Here is a 19706-nt window from a genome sequence, read left to right on the forward strand (position 1 = left end):
GTTGGTGGATTCTCCCTTGGGCGATCAGGGATATCAGTGGTGTGTCTGCAGTGTGGAGGCCGGTACCTAAGAGTAACCCTGTCCCTCCTGGGCCAAGGGATAGAGGTGTGGTTGAGACCGATGCGACGGAGAGGTAGTGTTCATTGGGGGTGTGGAGAGATTTCGGTTCCATTGAATTTGTTATGGGATTTTGTAGTAGAGTTGGGGTGTCATCCAGATAATCGGGAAGAGTAGTGGCGGGGGGTGTGATTTTCTTACTGTTCACTGCTTTCTTGAGAGTAGCATCAATCTTGCTCTCCTCATACGCTTCCAGGTGGTAACAGTGCGTGCCCTGTGACTGGAGGAGTCCTGCTCCTGTTGCGTGTTTGGTGGAGCGTGTGTTGAAACTAGGTGTGCAACATGCAGATAACGTGCTAGCTAAGCCGTATGGTGACAATACGCACATTATAGAAAGTAGGTCGTGTTCATTTTGTATATTTGTTGGAGCACAAGTCTTAAACTGATGATACGCAGCCAGCTAATGACAGTGCGCACTCTGTATGGGAGGTTCTGCTCCTATTCCATGTTTAATGGAGCAACGTGTTAAAACTGAGTGTGCATCACGCAGGTAACATGCTATCTATGCCGTGCATTTGGGGGCTGATTGCCCTATAATTAGCTACTTGCTTCGCTTCCTAGTTTTTCGTGAAGTCACATTTCTTCCGTCCTCTACCTCTTGTTTAATGACGGGGCTCCTGTCGTTATGCTGCTACACGCTGTTATTTCTTTTTGCGCTACGCCTGATATTTTGTTTTGGGCGGAACCGGATGTGTAAAGCCGGTGGGCGTCAACGTGCTCGGGATGGCCTGCGCTTGACTTCCTGTTGTTCTGATTTGCCTGACTTCCATGTATATGTGTATTTCCATGGCGCTATCCTACGCCTTACTTCCTGTTGTTCTAGTTTGCCTGGCTTCCTTGTTTGAGTGTGTTTCCATGGTGGCCTCGTCAGACCTGATGTTTGGGCATAAAATGCCGTTGTGAGGAATGATTGCACTCCTCTAGTATGATCCAACAGAGGTAGACATTCCTGATGTGTGAACATAGTTATGTTTTCTTCATTGGCAATTTCCTGTGAGTATGGAATGCCTCTTGTATGAGTGCACGGCCTATGAATTGTGCATTGCAACTATTAAATGGATTCTTTGGTACCCATTTTATTTGTGACCAGAGGGTTAGGGTTGACGGACCTTGTGGCCTCAGCTTGTATGAAATCGATATTGACATGCCTCGAGATAGCAAGCTGAGCTGGATGGTGGTGATTTTTAAAGCATTTTCTTTTACGTGTTGCTATGTGGTATACTGTAAATGGTGGTGTGGGCTATTCGTATACAGTGCATTATTTCACTCAACTCATTCAGACAATTATTGGTGGTGCCCAATCGTACGATCATTTTTGCTTCAAACTGAGATAGTATCAGGTCTGTGCAGCATCCTCTTCCATGTTTCAAGATGGTCCATTTATGTCCAGCCTCTTCATTCCTTAACAGAATCACTCCCCCCAATAGGAGATTCACATTTGAGTAGGCACTGCGCCTACGAGGGAGGACTCCAAGTTAACACCTTGAGGCCCGGATCCCACCATAGGTGGAGCACAAGCTCCACATTAAGCATAGCCCGTAGGAATTAGGTACCCTAGAAGAACCTGCAAAAATACCTTAGAATGAATATACACAAAACATATACCAGAAACCAATAATCATTCCGTTTTCCACAGCAATCTAAATGTCAGAACCTAAAACATTGAGTTTCAGGGAGGAAGATATAGAAGAACTACTGAGAAGACCATCCACGCTAAATATTGGGAACACTGCAAATAATCCAAGACAGCAAACAGAGATCGAGAAGATAGCAAGACTCAAAAAGAAACAAATTAGAACGGCACTCCATGGGGAGGTACTTCTAGAACATCTAAGAGCTGGTACCATCCCTGTGGGCTTACAGGTGAAGAACGTCCCTGTCATCTTTGTTGACCATCCAGAATATCTAGGCGATCATATAGGGACAAAATGCTCACAAGAGCAATGTAAGTGTGTCCACCTATGCAGACACACTTACATGGCAAAATAGGCACTGCTTGGGGCACTAGTAGCTTTTACAAGAGTGCATACTAGGACGATTATGGAAGCTTATAAGGTAGAGTATGCTAACACATGCATTATGAAAACTTTGAATTCTGTACCAACATTAGTTAATGGCCCTGGGTTACTGACACATTTGAAAGTACTAGAACTATTTGAGCAAAAATGGGTAGTTTAATGCTTGAACGTTACACATGAGTTGACTTTATACAGGGAACTCAATACTATAGTTAAATTTTGAAAATTGTTGCCAATGTTCTGTTTTATTGATCCGTTATTGACTCTGTTATGACTTTGTATTGTTTACCTTTGAGTTAATTCTTGTGTATTCTTTAAAAAACATTGCTTTGTGGCACCCCTGCTTCTCAAAGTTGTCCCTCCCAGTGGCTAAGCTGTTGAGTTTGGAACCCGGGAAACTCAGTTCAAATCCCAGCTACATTGTTTGACTTTAAGTAGTGTGATAATAGGCATATCACTTATTCGCCCTATGCCAAAAATGTTACATATATGTGAAATGTAATTCAGTGTTGGACCTGTCATCCTTAGGGTGGTCTTCTCCCAACTGCTTACCGCCACGTTTTGCTGCATCTTTTTGATGGCCTTAGGACTGTGAACACTTTAGCACTGCTAATCAGTGCTAAAGTGCATGTGCTTCTCCCCTAAACATGTTGACATTAGTGTATACCTGATTGGCATATTTAGTTTACCTTTAAGACTTTTGGAACGTGGTACCCTATGTACTCAGGGCCTGTAATCTAAATGCTACTAGTGGGCCTGCAGCACTGGTTGTGCCACCCACATAGGTAGCCTTTCAAACCTGTCTCAGGCCTGCCATTGCAGGGCGTATGTTGCAGTTTACTGCCACTTTGACTTGGCATTTATAACCACTTGACAAGCCTTAATCTCCCATTTTATTGCACATAAGTTATCCCTTATTTGGGCCCTAAGTGACTCTATAAGAAGGGTGCTGTGTAACTAAAGGCATTACATGTAATTCAAAGTTTTATATGTCCTGGCAATGACAAACAGCTAAATTGGTTTTTAAATGCTGTAAGGCCCACTCTTTCCATAGGTTAGCATTGGGGATTACTCAAAATACCTTTTAAATAGTAATTCCTGATTGGAATGGAGTAGCTATTTCCTTTTTATTATCTTTGCAATTGTGGTGATAAATCCATTTTAATGGTAAAATTGGATTTGACATTACCATTTTAGAAATGACACTTTTAAAAAGTGGACTTTTCTCTGCTCTTAGCTTTGCTCTGCGTGCCTGCAGCCTGTCTCCAATACACGTCTGGGCTTTCTGCATTCCCTCTAGACAGCCGCAACACAGGAAGGGCTGGATGTAACAGAGAATCCATCTGCATTCATCTGCATACTGATAACCTTCCTGGGCAGGAAGGGTTGAGAGGTGGCTCACACTTACATCTTAAAAGGCTGTGTCCTGTCCTCACACGAAGCACTGATTCACCTCCCAGAGTTAGCCTGGCAGACAGGACTGGGCTGAAAGGGATACTTATGCACTTCAGTGTAATTAACCCTCTCAGCCTGGTCACCAGTACCCTGGCTAGTACCTTCGCCTCCACAATAAGAAGGGAAATTAGCCTATAGGAACTACACAAGGATGGTGGTTTGCAAGCCTTGTGGCGAACAATGGTTGTGGCAAGGTGCTGGTCCCTTGGTAGGCACTCCTCCTCTTGGGCTTTCTGGAACATGGCCACCATAGATTCAGCCACCGCCACCACGCAGATCTTATATAGCTCAACTGGCAAGCCGTTTGGGCCCGCTGCCTTCACAGACTGCAATGGCACCCTCAACCTCCTGCTTCTCCTCCTCTGTCAGGTCCTCCTCTAGGCCCTTTCTGTCTTTCTGTCCTAGTGTCTGCAGGGCGATTGTCTGTAGGAGTGCTGCACTATCTACCTCAGACTCACGTTCCAGGTAGACATATATATTTTCATAGTACATGGCGAACATCTAAGCAATGTCTGTATTGGTCCTCTGTATCAACCCATTGACGTCCTAACCCTCTAGTACCCAAGTGCTGTCTCGATCTCTGCGATACAACCAGGTCAGGAGTTTACCAGCCTTGTCGCCAACATTATACAGGTGAAGCTCTGTTGCCAGGGCATACTGTCTGGCCCTATGCTCTGCAAGAGCACGGAGAGCATCCTGATTTAGCCTCAGTTGAAGGGCCAGCCCCTCCCACCTGTCTAACGCAGCTTCCTCCTCCAGGGCCAAAACCTCTTTTTTAATGGCCTCATATTCAAGTTTGTGTCCTTCTTTTTCCCTTCTATAAGAGCAAGAACCTGGTCTCGAAGCACTGACTTATAGGCTTCTCAAAGTATACAGGGGGAGTCCACTGATCCCTGATTCTCTTCAAAATATAGGGCAGTTCTATTTTTGAATTTATTTTTCATTTCCCTGTCTTGGACATAACGTGTAAATTCTGGAGAATAATGTGAGGGGCTCTGAAGGTCCTGTAAGTGAACCCCCATGGGTGAATAATCTGAGATACCCCTCCCATATATTGTCGCATTTTGAAATAGCCCAGCTCATGGAGTATCTGTGAAGTGATAGTCTAGTGGTGGGTGGGTGCCCACAGAAAGACACCTGCGGAGGACTAGGTGCAGGCCCAGCGGCCAACACCCCCTGTGCATGGCCAGAGGCTGTGTGCAGTGGGTGTTATCCACCTGGTGATGATTGGAAGCAGACCCAGTGGGCAACCCCCACTGAGCACGGCCTACGGCCCTGTGAAGTGGACGGCTGGGCACTTCTGGAGGGTGGTGTCCAGGGCCAGTTTTAAATATGATAGTTTTAATAATAAACAGAAATTCACTGGGGAAAAACAAGTTTAAAGTGATGTTATAGTTAGGTATTGGAATGATACAAGAATTTTTTTTTTTTTAAACTACAAAAAACTATAACTTGTGCCACCATCATGCACTGAGGGAGGGCAATTTAAAGGTAAACGGGGTGGAGGAAAAGCCACCCTCCAACTTTGCCTTACCAAAGGCTAAGGGCTTTTTGCAGAAATTACCTCACTTATCTTCCTCAAGGGTGAAGAGAGGAAAGAGCCATCCCTTGCTTTGGCCAAAGGTGAGGAGGGGCTTTAAAAAAGACCATTGGCAGCACCAACTGTCCATCTCCTTCATGTCCTGCACAATGCTGTCAATCACAGTGTAGCGAGACAGCTGGCACTTGCTCCTATGCCCTCTTCCCAAAATGCAAACACAGCACAAGAGTGGGTGCCAGCTTCACATCCCATCATTATATGCCAAAACAACCAGCTTCGTACACCAACACAACCAGTATCATATGCCAACACACCAACCAAAAGGCACCAACACAACCAACATCCACACAATCAACATCACACGCAAAGCAACCACTATCATGCAAAAATAAACACCATCATAAGGCAATAAAAACCAGCATCATATGCCAAAACACTCAACATTATGTGCAAAGAAACCCACTGCGATATGTCCACACAGCCAACATCATATGCCAACATGACTATCAACAGGTGGACTTAGAATGCGAAGTTGGGTTACAGGGTGAAGGCAGCCCTTTAACTGGTGTATTCCATGACTTCTACTGATCTTTCTCGGAGGCATCTTGAAATTAAGTTTGCACTATATTCAGAACCCATCTCTCTTTGGTAAGGTTTAGCCACTAGAGCAGCACACATCGGATGGGTCGTGGGGAAATTATATGCTGGCTGTGATAAAGGTTGTCTCTATTGAGATAGAAAGTTGTTGGCATCTGCTGGCATGTAAATATCTACCTAGTGGTGATTGCTAATACAGCCGCAGATGAGTTTTAACCCTTTGCTAATGAGACTCATTTTGTAGTGCTAGAAAATGTATTTTTCTCTTTAACGCATACTGCTTGCAGAGCTTCAGCCTATGACTTTAGCCTATGCATTACCGATGAGCTGGTTGTAAACCAACAGACCTTTCTTTAGGACTTCTTAAAAAAACACAGACCGTGGAGGGAAAAGGAGGAGTCAGCATGGGGGTCGGTGGAGGAGTCAAAAAAGTTACTGTTTCCATTCTATCGTTCATAGGAATATTTGCTTTCCACAAAAAAAATGACTGAACAGAATTACACCAAATTTGGCATGAAAGGAGAACTTCACTCCAGGAAATGCCTTTGATTCTTTTTATGTAAATCTGTGCAGACGTTTTCGAGAAATTAGTGGTACAAAAAACAATTTAGTGGGCTTAAATGGGTTAAAATGTATGAGGTATCTGGACCACTAATGCGACAATAGCCTGCAAATGCGGGTTCGTGGACAGTTTGTATACCCAAATAAATAAAATAAAGAAATCTTATTGTACACTGGAACTTTTTAACTGTCATGCATTTTGCAAGTTTCCCAAGTCCAAAGGCTCTGACTGGCTGGCTGCATGGTCTGATGATAAATACTAAAAATATTTGTAGATTATACTTTTGGGTTGCAAACTCCTCAACTGGGTTTGTGGACCCCAGCAAGACTCCCAGTCCACAAGCCCAGGGGTCCTGAGAAGCTAAGTTTAGCAGAATAGTAGGACTTTGTACTAGCAGTGAATGAGGCCCACTATAAATTGAGGCATTTCCTATGTATTTTATTATGGGGATGTAAAGGTAGGCATCCTGAAGGTCTATTGTACACATCCAGTCCCGATTATGTAATTGAGGGTACATTTGGTGTATTTGTTTGCTATTGTGAGATACAGAATAGGTATGAATTCTTCCTTTGGTCCCTATATTCATACTGGAAAGTAACAATAATAAAACCCCATTTCTTTTTGGTGATTGCCAACCACCTCTACTACACGCTTCCGTTGTAAGAGCTTCACTTCTTTTTAAACCAATTTCTGAGGACATGGAGCAATCTTCTTTGGTAGTTTAGTTTGTATTTATATTTATATTTGTTTTACATTCTCTAATAATCAGAAATAAACATACATAATATGACAGCTCTTATGTGTATGGTCTACAGTATTAAATATTATCCCCTCTGTAATTCCCTCTGTTCCAGATGCATGAGTTGTCCATAAATATCCATCAGCAATGTGCGTCGCTTCCCATTCTAAAATAAGGGATGGCTGGAGCGATCATCTTCAAGCCCCCACCACCTATTCCACCACATTGGTCCTTCAGTTCCCTCCTATCCTCCCCATATTTAAAAAAAAAAATCTAACTCCTTGGTGCTTTATAGATTTCTTTTTTTATCACCTTACAAAAATCCATTCCTGTTTCTTAATTACCGTGTGTCACGGGAGACCCTGAATCCCACCTTTGCGCTATATCACGCTTTGCTACCATAGAACCCATATTTATCAGTAGTTTTTTATATCACATGAGATCTGTGGGACCCTGCACCCTTAGGATTACCCGCTTTGGTGCCAACTGCAGCGGCACCCCTGTTCTTCTTCCAGTGATGTGGCTATTGCCTCCCAGTACTTTTGAATGTGGCGACAGCCCCAAAGAGTATGCCAGAAGGTGTCCTCTGAACTGTATCCCCTAAGGTAGACCACACTATCTGTTCTTCCCATCCTATGTAGCAAAGAGCATGTATAATATACTCTATGGAGGATTTTTATCAGAATCAATCTAAAACTGGCTTTTATTGCTCCCTTTGAGGGAAATTCCAGATCCTCCCGCCAATCTTCCTCCTCCAGGCCTTCCAGGTCCTGTTCCAATTTACCTGCAGAGTCAGTAGGTCAGGCTGGGCATACCTCATTAATGTACTGTATGTCAATGAAAGTAGTTTTTTATCCACCTGTCCGTCCAAAAGCCTGGTCTCCAACAGTGATTATACCTGCGTTTCACCCTCCAGCGGTACACAGCTTGTAAGGGTGAAGCACAATCTTGCATAATTCAGGCACTGTGTTTCAGAAATGTGGTACTCTTTCCTTAGGTGAAATAAGGGGGCCACTCCATTTACGTCCCATGCATGTGCCAAGGTAGAGAAACCAATGGCGTTCCATACCAAGAATCCCTACAGCGTTGTCACTGGCCCAAGTCTGGATCCCTCCCTTAATGGTGTTTTTGGAGTCTCAACCCTATTTCCTTAGTCATATTTTTCCACGTCTCCACCACTGTTCTTGTTGCCGGCACATTGTAGGTGATAATGTGCCTCTGTACAATGCATGGAGGTAGCTCTTCCATCCCATGTCTGCCCTGTCGCGTCTGAACGCTGGGTCCTCCCAGGCTACGTACGCCCAGTCATTTATCACACACACTTGCACCACCTCATAGTATTTTGGTACATTAGGGAGGGCAATACCCCCTTTGTATTCTGACCTTTGGAGTACCTTTCAAGGGTATCCAGGGTTGTCTGCCTCCCTAGAGCTTAGATCAAACCAATGAGTCTAGCCTCTTGTAGAATCCCTCCTGAATCCTGTAGGGGCTATTTTAGAGAATATATAAGAATCTCGGGAGCACTACCAACTTGAACATTGCCGCCCTGCCCAGTATTTATTTATAGGTTTTATATAGCGCCTGAATCACACCCGAAGGGGTATCTCTGCGCTTTGGACTGTGCTGCTAGACAGGCAAACGGACATTATTAAAATAGAGCGGTCTTAAGAAGTTTCCTGAAGCGCAGATAGTCAGGGCATTGTCTCAGTTGAATGGGGAGCTGGTTCCAGTAGGGGGGAGCGAGGTAGGAAAAGGATATCCCCCCTAGCCTAGTTTTCCTGACCCGGGAGACTAAGAGAAACAATTTGTTTCCTGACCTAAGGGTCTTGGTAGGGGCATAAGGCTTAAATTTCATGGAGATGTAGAGAGGACCTTTGTTAAGCAAGGCCTTGTGGACGATGCTGCAAACTTTGAATTTAACACACTTGGGGATTGGAAGCCAATAGAGCTGTTGAAGAAGAGGAAGGGAGGCAGTTCTCGGAGGGGCATTCATAACAAGGCGTGCGGCAGTATTCTGGACCACCTGCAATCTGCTAAGCAAGGACTCATTGGCTGAGACCAGGAGAGCATTGGAGTAGTCTAGCCGGCTCTTTACCATAGTCTGAATGAGAGTTTTATGAGTGGAATCCGGAAGGAGAGGTTAAACTCATCGTAAGAAGCCCAACACATAAAAGCAGGAGCCGGCAGTGTGGGCAGCATGTTCCTTCAAGGACAAGGCGCAATCAAGGTGAATGCCCAGGTTTTTAACAAGGGCCTTAGGGTCGGGGGGAGCCAAGGGCTACTGGCCACCAGTCTGGTGACCACAACAAAGGTGCATACCCGACGAGCATAAGCTCCGTCTTCCCTGCGTTGAGTTGGAGAAAATTGCTTTTCATCCAATTTGCGATAGCCGACATTGCAGATTTGTTGAATGAGAAGAGGAGCTGGGTGTCGTCAACATATGAAATAGGTGTAAAGCCACAGGATCTGAGAAGGTTGGCCAAGGGAGCATTTGAGATGTTAAACAGAGTAGGGCTCAAACATGAGCCCTGGGGAACTCCCTTGGTCAGTTCCATTGACATCAACTGAAAAGGGCCAAGATTGACAGTCTGGGAACGGGAGGACAGAAAACTCGTAATCCACTGAAAAGCAGGTCCTCTAAATCCAATTTCCTCTAATCTCCTGAGTAAGATATGGTGGGATACCGTGTCGAACGCGGCTGAGAGGTCCAACAGCATGAGAATCGTAGAATGGCCACTGTCTAAGGTTATTCTGATGTTGTCCGTGACCTCCAACAGGGCAGACTCCGTGCTGTTTATGGTCCTGAAACCAGATTGAGAGGAATCCAAAATACTTGTATTCTCGACATGGTTAGACAGCTGTTTATTAATGTATTTTTCCATTACTTTGCTAAGGAGAGGTAGTAAGGAGATGGGGCGGAGATTGGAAAATTCTTCCATAGGCACCTTGGAGTTCTTATGGATAGGGATGACCTGTGCCGCCTTCCATTCCCGGGGAAGGTAGCCCTCTCTCATAGACAGATTGAGAATAGTGCCTATGGGCGATTACAGTTGTTTGGAGAGGGAGGTAACTACTTTAGCTGGAATAACGTCGAGGGGGGAGCCAGATTTTACTATGTGAAGTAAGGCTTCCACCTCCTCGGCGGATATATGGCGAAGCTCTCCAGCAGTTGTGTTATACTGGCTACTGGCGGATCAAAAGGTAGAGCAGGAGCATCCAGTTACCGGCTCCCGGCAAGGGAAATCCCGGCAAGGGAAATCCTAGTAATGAGATTGGCAGTGATTGCCAATGCATAATTTCTTGTTCTAGTCTCCTAAGTTGTTGTTTATTGAATAAGTCTAGAATGTGGGTTATTCAGATCCCCAGGTATCTGAATTGGACTGTCTGCACCCTTAATGTTAGGGAAATTGCGCCCTCCCACCGGCACCCCGCCCAACGGGAACAACAATGACTTGTCCCAAATAATGGCAAAGCTGAGTGCTCCCCAAATATGAATAATAGCTCTCCCAATCTGTCCAGGGATTGGCTGGTATTAGTCAAACATAAAAGAATAACATCTACATATAGGGAGATGATTTTGTCTTCACCTCCACTGCCGGGCCAACCACACATCTGTGCATCCATGCATATCCTCTTCGCCGGGACCTCTATAGCCAGCGCAAATAGCACTGGTGAGAGTGGGCAACCTTGCCTAGTACCTCTGTATATGTCGGATTCCCTTGACATATGGCCATTCAACCTAACTCTTGTCTATGGTCAATCATATAGCAGCCTAGCCCACTTAAGAAATGTCAGGCCAAATCCCATTTTGTCCACTACCCTGAAGAGGTAGGTCCATTCAACAGAATCGAATGCCTTGTTGGCATCCAAGGAAACAATACATTTCCCTATCGGTGAGCTATGGCAACTGCCAGATTACTATGCAATCTCCTTAAGTTTAACTTGGTTGATCCGCCCAGTATAAACCCATTTTGATTTGGGTGTACTAGCGCCTGAATGACACCCTTAAGTCCATTTGCTAATAACTTTGCCAGTATTTTCACATCAGCGTTAAATAGTGATATGGGCCTGTACGAATCATACCTGTCTGCGCGTTTGCCCTCCTTTGGAATCACTATAAACATTGCAGAGTACATATCATCCGGTAGCTTCCCATTCTATTGAATGCTGCGTGGAGTGGCGCCACCACCCTGCCTCACAGTTTTATAAACAGCTTATTCGGCAAGCTGTTCAATACCTGGGCCTTACCGGATTGCATTTGGCTCATCACTGTAGATACCTCTTTGGCCGCAATGTCCTCTTCTAGAACTTTCATCCTGTCACTTCTTAACCGTCTCATAGGGAAGTCATTTAAGGTCTATCATCTCCTGCCGGGAGGCATACAAATGGGAGGTGTAAAGGGACTTCATATACCTGGCAAAATCCTTTGCAATTTTGTCACTACAGCTCCCTAGTTCTCCAGAGCCTGTTCACACTTCTCTCACCGCATTGTTTTCCTCTCCCTACTCCCCAGCCATGCTAACAGTTTTCCTGTTTTTTTCCCCCCTTTGTATATGCGTTTTTATTTGGCTAACTAGGACGTTGTGCTTTACGCTTAGCAACTACGTGGTATTCCAACCTTTTGAGTTCAATGCCCGTCTTGTCTGCGTAGTCTCTCTCTAGGTTGCGCAGTTCTTCTTAAAAGGGTGAGTAGCCTGGCTTATCTCTCCCTTTTGCCCCTTCAGTCCCCTATTTCTCCTTAAATGCTTCCCACACCACCACTGGGCTCCCCAATAAGTTCACGTTTTCCCTGAAGTAATACTTAGTCGCCCTTTCCTTCGGGGAGGTTGGCTCTGGCGGTGGCGGGGTCGTTGGTGAGGGAGAGAATCAGCTGGGTGTCGTCGGCGTAGGAGATGATGTTGAGGTTGTGCTGGCGTGCGATGTCTGCGAGGGGGCTCATGTACACGTTGAAGAGGGTTGGACTGAGCGAGGAGCCTTGAGGAACGCCGCAGATGACTTCGGTGGCTTCAGATCTGAACGGGGGGAGGCGGACTCTCTGTGTCCTTCCGGCGAGGAAGGAGATGATCCACTCCAGTGCCTTCTCCTGGATTCCGACGTTGCTGAGACGCTGCACTAGTGTACGGTGGCAGACAGTGTCGAAGGCCGCGGAGAGGTCTAGGAGGATGAGGGCCGCTGTTTCTCCGTTGTCAAGCAGAGCTCGGATGTCATCGGTGGCTGCGATCAGGGCGGTCTCGGTGCTGTGGTTGGCCCGGAAGCCAGACTGCGAGAGGTCGAGGGATCCGTTCGTCTCGAGGAAGGCGGCCAGCTGCTTGTTGACGGTCTTCTCGATGACTTTTGCAGGAAACGGGAGCAGCGAGATGGGGCGGTAGTTCTTGAGGTCGGTGGGGTCGGCTGATGACTTCTTTAGTAGAGCGCTGAGTTTGGCGTGCTTCCAGCTCTCCGGGAAGGTAGCGGTGTCGAAGGAGGTGTTGATGATGTCCCGCAGGTGGGGTGCGATGACAGCGTCGGCCTTGTTGAAGATGTGGTGAGGGCAGGGGTCGGTAGGAGATCCGGAGTGGATGGAGTTCATCGTGCAGACGGTGTCTTCGGTGCTGATCGGGGTCCAGGTGCGGAGGGTGGTGGTGGGGGGCAGTGGTTCGGTCGTGGCGTGCGTCGGTTGAGTGCTGAAGCTGTTGTGTATGTCTGCGATCTTGTTGTGGAAGTAGGAGGCGAGGGAGTTGCAGAGGTCTTGTGAAGGGGTGATGTCGTTGTTACCGGCGTTGGGGTTGGAGAGCTCTTTGACGATGTTGAAGAGTTCCTTGCTGTTGTGTGCGTTGTTGTCCAGTCGTTCCTTGAATGCGGTTTTCTTGGTGGCGTGGATGAGTTGGTGGTGTTTTCGGGTGGCGAGCTTGAGGGCAGTCATGTTGTCCGGTGTTGGGTCTCTGCGCCAGGTTCTCTCGAGGGCTCGGCAGTTCTTCTTGGAGCTCTTGAGTTCGTCGGTGAACCATGGGGCTTTCTTGCTACCGGGTCTGCTAGTCGAGGTCTTCAGAGGGGCGAGGTCGTCTGCGCAGTCGCTGATCCACTTCGTGAGGTAGGTGGCCGCTTGGCTGGGGTTCGTTGCGCTGGTGGGTGGGTTCTTGCTCAGGGCGGTCGCGAGCTGGTCGGCTGTGATCTTGTTCCAGCTGCTGCGTGCAACCTGTTGCTGGTGGTGGTGGATCGTGGTCCTTCTGAAGCTGAAGTGGACGCAGCTGTGGTCCGTCCAGTGGAGTCCGGTGGCGTGGCTGAATGGGCTGATGAAGTCGGCGATGTCTTCGCTGAATTGTGTGCGTGGTCCCGGGGGTCTGTAGATGAGGGTGCCTCTGAGGGTGGTCTTGGGGTTGATGTGGACCTGGAAGTGCAGGTGCTCGGCGGGTGCGAGGGTGTCGTCGGTGTTGGTCGTGATGCAGATGGTGTCCCTGTGGATGATGGCGATGCCTCCTCCGGTGTGGTTGATGCGGTCCCTTCGGATGATCTTGTAGCCGTCTGGGATGGCGATGGCAATGTCGGGCGTTGAGGAGGCGTTCATCCAGGTTTCCGTGAGGAAGGCGACGTCTGGGGCTGTGGTGTCGAGCAGGTTCCAGAGCTCGACGGCGTGTCTGTGGACGGAGCGGGTGTTGAGCAGGATGCATTTCAGGTGGCTGCTGCTGTTGCTCGTCTTGGTCTTGGTTGGTGCTGGAGTAGTGCAGGTCCGAATGCAGGTGAACTTGCAGGAGTTGCAGCAGAAGGGTCCGTGGGTGCGTCTCGGGGTGGCTCGGTAGCATCCTGGGCTTCGGCCGGCGTTGAGTGCGTTGAGGGTGGCAGCGTCGTACGTCCGGCGGGTGGGCTGGGGTCTGCGGGGGCAAGGGGTCCTGGCGCTGGGCATGGTCCAGGCGCGGACGGGCGTAGACGGGCTTACCTTTGGCTCACCTTCGGCGCTCAATCGGTGCTCCCGCTGCGCGCGTCCGCTGCGCGGTCGCTCTGGGGACGTCATAAGAAGGGAGCCGGTCGGGAGGGTCTGCGGGGAGGCGGGAGCGCGAGCCAATCGGCTGGAGGGGGGCGGGGCCACGGGCTGGGGCGGCGGGAAAGCTGGAGCGGGCTTGGCGGCCCTCGGGTGGCTGGGGCTGCGGGAGGCTGGTGTGGGCTCGGCGGCCCTCGGGTGGCTGGGGCTGCGGGAGCAGGCACAGGCACAGGAGCGTGGGGGTGACCAGGCCGGAAGGCGCAGTGGTCATCTCCTCCAGATTCCGGCTGGTCCAGTTAAAAATCCTTCACAGGAGATACTTGTCTAGACCCTCGTTGGTCCACATGGGCTACACCCAAGATAGTGATTGTGCACGACAATGTGGGCAGGAGGGCCCCTTTATTCATACCCTTTGGGAATGTGCTGCAATACAGAAATATTGGCAGGGGGTGACACTTATGATGGAGGAGGTATTGGGGCAGCAGATACATGGCAACATCAAATTCATCCTATTGAACATATGCGACCCCACAGACCTCACCGCAAAAGAGGGTCACCCTGGGCTACATGGTGGCCAAGCGAAATATTGCACGTATGTGGAGAGCTCCGAATCCCCCTACCGTTGCGGACTGGGCCAGAGATATGGACTGATGTATGGTGACAGAAGTCCCCATCTATGTCTCTAGGGGATTATCCGAAGAAATGGTCACACATTTGGGGCCTTGGAATTCATATCGGGGGGATATCTTTGAACCGCCTGGGAGCCCAGATGAAAATGCCGCTGATATTGAGTAATATGTGCTTTCTAACGACACCTATATTATACTGTACAATGAGCTTTTGATGTTTTTCTAAATGTACCGCCTATGGAACATCTGTTCAATGCTGTGCATTGATTGTTAACATGCCTATGTTCTTTCAATAAAATTTATTTAAAAAAACAAAAAACTGTGAAATGGGGTGATGACAGTACAGGGCAATTACTCCTGGAGCTACAGTAGCCCTCGCTTGGAAATCATGTCAGTTTTGGTTTTGAGTGAGAGAATACTCCTAAAGTCACTGTGATGGGAAAATAACAAATGAGAGGAACAAGAGAAGAAAGCACACTGCTGCAATGAGCATCAAAGGCTGTAATGAGCTTTCCCCTTTGCTCTACCAGGTAACAGAATTACGATTACTCACCAAAAGCATGCACATACTTTCAGCAGATGCAGGCTTACCAAGTAGTTAAACAGGATGTGGGAAGTCTGAGCTGGAAAATCTCCAATGTTCAAATGCAGTTTCCTCAGCATGTATATCAGTTCATCCTGCAAATGAAAAGCGAGTTATTTGTTTTCCTTGGAATTCCAGTAAGTAAAGAACAAGTTACTGACCTTCAGTAACGCTTTTTCTGGTGGATACAGTATCTGCCTGTGGATTCCTCACCTTGTGAATATCCCCTGCGCCAGCAACATTCGGAAACTTTTGTAGCAGTCCACGCCGATGTCACAGAGACACAGCTCCGCTCGCGACTCCGCTGACGTCACCGGCTCCATAAGAAGACCTCGTCGGCGTGATGACGTCAGTTCCGCCCTTTTTTCCGTGCCCTCGAGGCACACGGACGGACTGACAGCAATATATACACAGTATACACAGTACATAATATACAAAGCAACACACACAGTGTGGAGAATAAGTAGAAGGGCAAAAGAAATAACACAATGCCTTTGACAGTAACAAAACACACTTTGAAACACTATTAATAGAATTGCAGGTATAGAAGGATGGACAACGGGGAGGCGGATGGGTCAGTGAGGAATCCACAGGCAGATACTGTAGCCACCAGAAAAAGCATTACCGAAGGTAAGTTACTTGTTCTTCTGATGGATACATCTGCCAGTGGATTCCTCACCTTGTGAATAGAATCCCACAGCAGTCCCCACTCCCGGAGGAGGGTGTCCACCCTTCTACACCAGAAAGTCCCGAAGGACGGAACGAGCAAAGTGTCCGTCCCTCCTCACCTCGGTGTCCAAGCAATAATGTTTTGCGAAGGTGTGGAGGGAAGCCCAAGTTGGAGCCCTACAAATGTCCTCCACAGGAACGCCCCTAGACAAAGCAGAAGTGGAAGGCTTTGCTCTAGTGGAATGAGCCCTTAAACCCTCTGGAGGTTCCTTACCAGCCAAAGAGTAGCATATCTTGATGCACAAGTCAATCCATCTGGAAAGGACGCGCTTGTGCACCGCTCGACCTTTCCTGCAGCCAACAAAGCCCACGAAGAGCTGGTCATCAACTCTAAAGTCTTTAGTCCTGTCCAGATAGAAGCTCACCGCCCTCTTAGGGTCCAAGCGGTGAAGTCTCTCCTCCTTCTTGGAAGGGTGAGAGGGAGGATAGAAGGTAGGAAGGGTAATGGACTACCGCAGATGGAAGGGAGTTACCACCTTAGGCAGAAATGCAGCCCTGGTCCTGAGTACCATTCTTTCAGCATGAATGGTCAAGAACGGGGGTTTTGAACTTAGAGCTTGAAGCTCACTTACCCTCCTTGCCGAGGAGATTGCAATGAGAAAAACCGTCTTAAGAGATAACAATCTCAAGGGACACTTGTGTAAGGGCTCGAAGGGAGAACCCATAAGATAAGTTAAGACAAGGTTTAAGTCCCATTGAGGCACAATAAAGGGAGTAGGAGGAAACCTGTTCGTGAGGCCCTTAAGAAAACGAAGAACAATAGGTGATTTGAATAATGACGGCTGATCTGGCAAGCAAAGGAAAGCCGACAAAGCCAATAAGTATTCCTTTACAGTGGCCACAGCAAAGCCTTGCTGAGCAAGAGAAAGGGCAAACTGTAGAATGTCAGATAAACGAGCCTTCAAAGGATCAATTGACTTCTCTCCACACCAGAGAACAAATTTAGACCACCTATAGGAATAGATAGATTTGGTGGAATGACGTCTGGCAGACAAAATTACATCTAACACATCAGGTGGGAGAGAAAAAGAGTTCAGGTTGCCCCGTTCAATCTCCAGGCATGAAGGTGTAAGCTATGGAGGTGGGGGTGTAGAACCTGCCCCTCCGATTGCGAGCGGAGGTCTGCCCTCAGAGGGAGACGGAGCGGAGGGCACGAGGAGAGGTGAAGAAGATCTGTATACCACACCCTTCTTGGCCAATCCGGGGCGATCAATATGACTTGGGCCCGGTCTTGGCGAATCTTCCTCAGAACCTGAGGAATCAAGGGTATGGGAGGAAACGCTTAAAGGAGTCGTGAGCTCCAACTCAACTGTAACGCGTTCCCCCATCGCTCCCTGCATCGGATACTGGAGACTGCAGAATGACGGGCAGTGAGCATTCTCGTGAGTGGCAAACAGGTCCACCCGAGGAGTTCCCCACATTCGAAAGACTTGACGAACCACCTCCGGATGGAGCCTCCACTCGTGGTCGGCGGAGAACTGCCGACTGAGACTGTCTGCATGCACGTTCAGCACCCCGGCCAGATGATTTGCCATCAGACAAATCTGATGATCCTGAGCCCAGGACCATAGACGCAGGGCCTCTCAGCAGAGACAATGCGACCCTACTCCTCCCTGTTTGTTGACATTCCACATCGCGGAAGTGTTGTCCGTCAGGACTTGAACAGACTGACCGCGAAGGGAAGGGAGGAAGGCCTTGAGTGCTAAATGAATCGTCCGCAATTCCAGAAGGTTGATGTGAAGCAACCTTTCCTCTGGAGACCAAAAACCCTTGATCTCCAGATCCCCCAGATGAGCACCCCACCCTAAAGTGGATGCATCCGTTATCACTGTGGCCACCGATGGAGGTAGATGAAAGGGCTTTCCTTGAGACAGATTGCCCTCCACGCTCCACCAAGACAGATCTGCCGCAGCTTCTCTGGAGATCCTCACAGACTCCCTGAGATCTCCTTTGTGCTGATACCACTGCCTGCGGAGGCACCACTGGAGCGCCCTCATGTGCCAGCGTGCATGGTTGACCAACAGAATGCAGGAAGCAAACAGACAGAGCAGGCGAAAGACCTTCAGAACTGGAACGACCGCTCCATTGTAAAACAAAGGAATCAATTCCTGTATGTCGAGAATCCTTTGAGGAGGAGGGAATGCTCGACACACAGTAGTGTCCAGTACCGCACCTATGAACAGGTTGCGCTGAGAGGGCACCAGGTGAGATTTGGGCACGTTTATCGAGAAACCTAGTTTGAACAACAGCTGAGTTGTATCGTGCAGATGACGCAGCACCTTCTCTGGCGACTCCGCTTGATCAGCCAGTCGTCCAGATAGGGGAAAACTGAGATCCCCGACCTTCTGAGATGGGCTGCCACCACTGCCATCACCTTCGTGAAGACTCGGGTTGCAGTAGTAAGACCAAACGGAAGGACCGCAAACTGATAATGTTGCGACCCTACCGTAAACCGGAGATACTTCCTGTGCGATTTAAGGATGGGGATGTGAAAATACGCATCCTGCAAGTCGACACCATCCAGTCCTCCTAATTCAGCGCTTGAAGAACCTGAGCAAGGGTGAGCATCTTGAACTTCTCTTGCTTTAGAAAATGATTCAACATTCTGAGGTCCAATATCGGACGCAATCTGCCGTCTTTCTTCGGAATCAGGAAATACTGGGAGTAGCATACCTGACCCCTCTCCAGCTCTGGAACCACCTCTATCGCACCTTTCTGAAACAACTTCAGGACTTCCTCCTGTAGGAGAAGACGGTGTTTCTCTGAGCAAGCCCCTTGACAAGGAGGGTAATTTGGAGGGAATTCCCGAAAGGGAAGGGCATACCCATTTTCTACAAGATCTAGAACCCAAAGATCTGTAGTTACAGATTCCCAATCTTGTAGAAAATGGGTAAGCCGGCCCCCCACAGGACGAACATGATCCAGAATGGCAGATCTAGGGCTGCTTTGCGGTGGAAGGAGGGGCTGAAGAGGAAGAGGAAGAGGAAGAGGAGGAGAGTTGACGGCCACGTGAGCGACCCCTGATTCTACCTCTGTATCCTTTAGACAAAGAGCCTTGCTGCTGCTGTTGGGTCTGCCTGTAGGCTGAAGACGGCTGAAATGCCAGAAACCGGTCCTAGGAAGCTTGTTTCCGGTCCAGGGAAGGCATGGCTTGGCAGTTCGGGCTGGACTGTTCCCATGAGGCACAGGGTCAGACTGATTTGCATATGGCCATGTCTGAACTGGGGTGGCAGAGTGGGCTAAAGAACGGTGATGGATCAAACCCAGATCTGTTGACTGGGTGTGAGTGTTTGATTGGTTCTGATGCTCCGTCCATCACCACCCCCTTTTGTACCGCTTTGTTCGCCATAGGTTGGCAGGGTATGCTCAGACGTGAGTCCCTTGCTCACTTTGCCACTGGATTCAAGCAAGCCTGGCTGAAGACGGCTGAAATGCCAGAAACCGGTCCTAGGAAGCTTGTTTCCGGTCCAGGGAAGGCATGGCTTGGCAGTTCGGGCTGGACTGTTCCCATGAGGCACAGGGTCAGACTGATTTGCATATGGCCATGTCTGAACTGGGGTGGCAGAGTGGGCTAAAGAACGGTGATGGATCAAACCCAGATCTGTTGACTGGGTGTGAGTGTTTGATTGGTTCTGATGCTCCGTCCATCAGCACCCCCTTTTGTACCGCTTTGTTCGCCATAGGTTGGCAGGGTATGCTCAGAAGTGAGTCCCTTGCTCACTTTGCCACTGGATTCAAGCAAGCCTGGCTGAAGACGGCTGAAATGCCAGAAACCGGTCCTA

The 19706-nt window shown here is 48.4% G+C and overlaps 1 protein-coding gene across 1 annotated transcript in view; it reads right to left on the reverse strand.

The window, feature by feature from the left end:
- UNC80 (unc-80 subunit of NALCN channel complex) overlaps positions 1 to 19706 on the reverse strand; it is a 3271126-nt gene that overhangs the window by 1374401 nt on the left and 1877019 nt on the right. The window contains exon 38 of the mRNA XM_085648598.1: positions 15204 to 15290. Within this exon, the coding sequence (XP_085504724.1) occupies positions 15204 to 15290 (87 nt within the window). The remainder of the gene's footprint in view (positions 1 to 15203; positions 15291 to 19706) is intronic.

This window comes from Triturus cristatus, chromosome 3_2 (assembly GCF_964204655.1).
Source record: "Triturus cristatus chromosome 3_2, aTriCri1.1, whole genome shotgun sequence".
Lineage (NCBI taxonomy): Eukaryota > Metazoa > Chordata > Amphibia > Caudata > Salamandridae > Triturus > Triturus cristatus.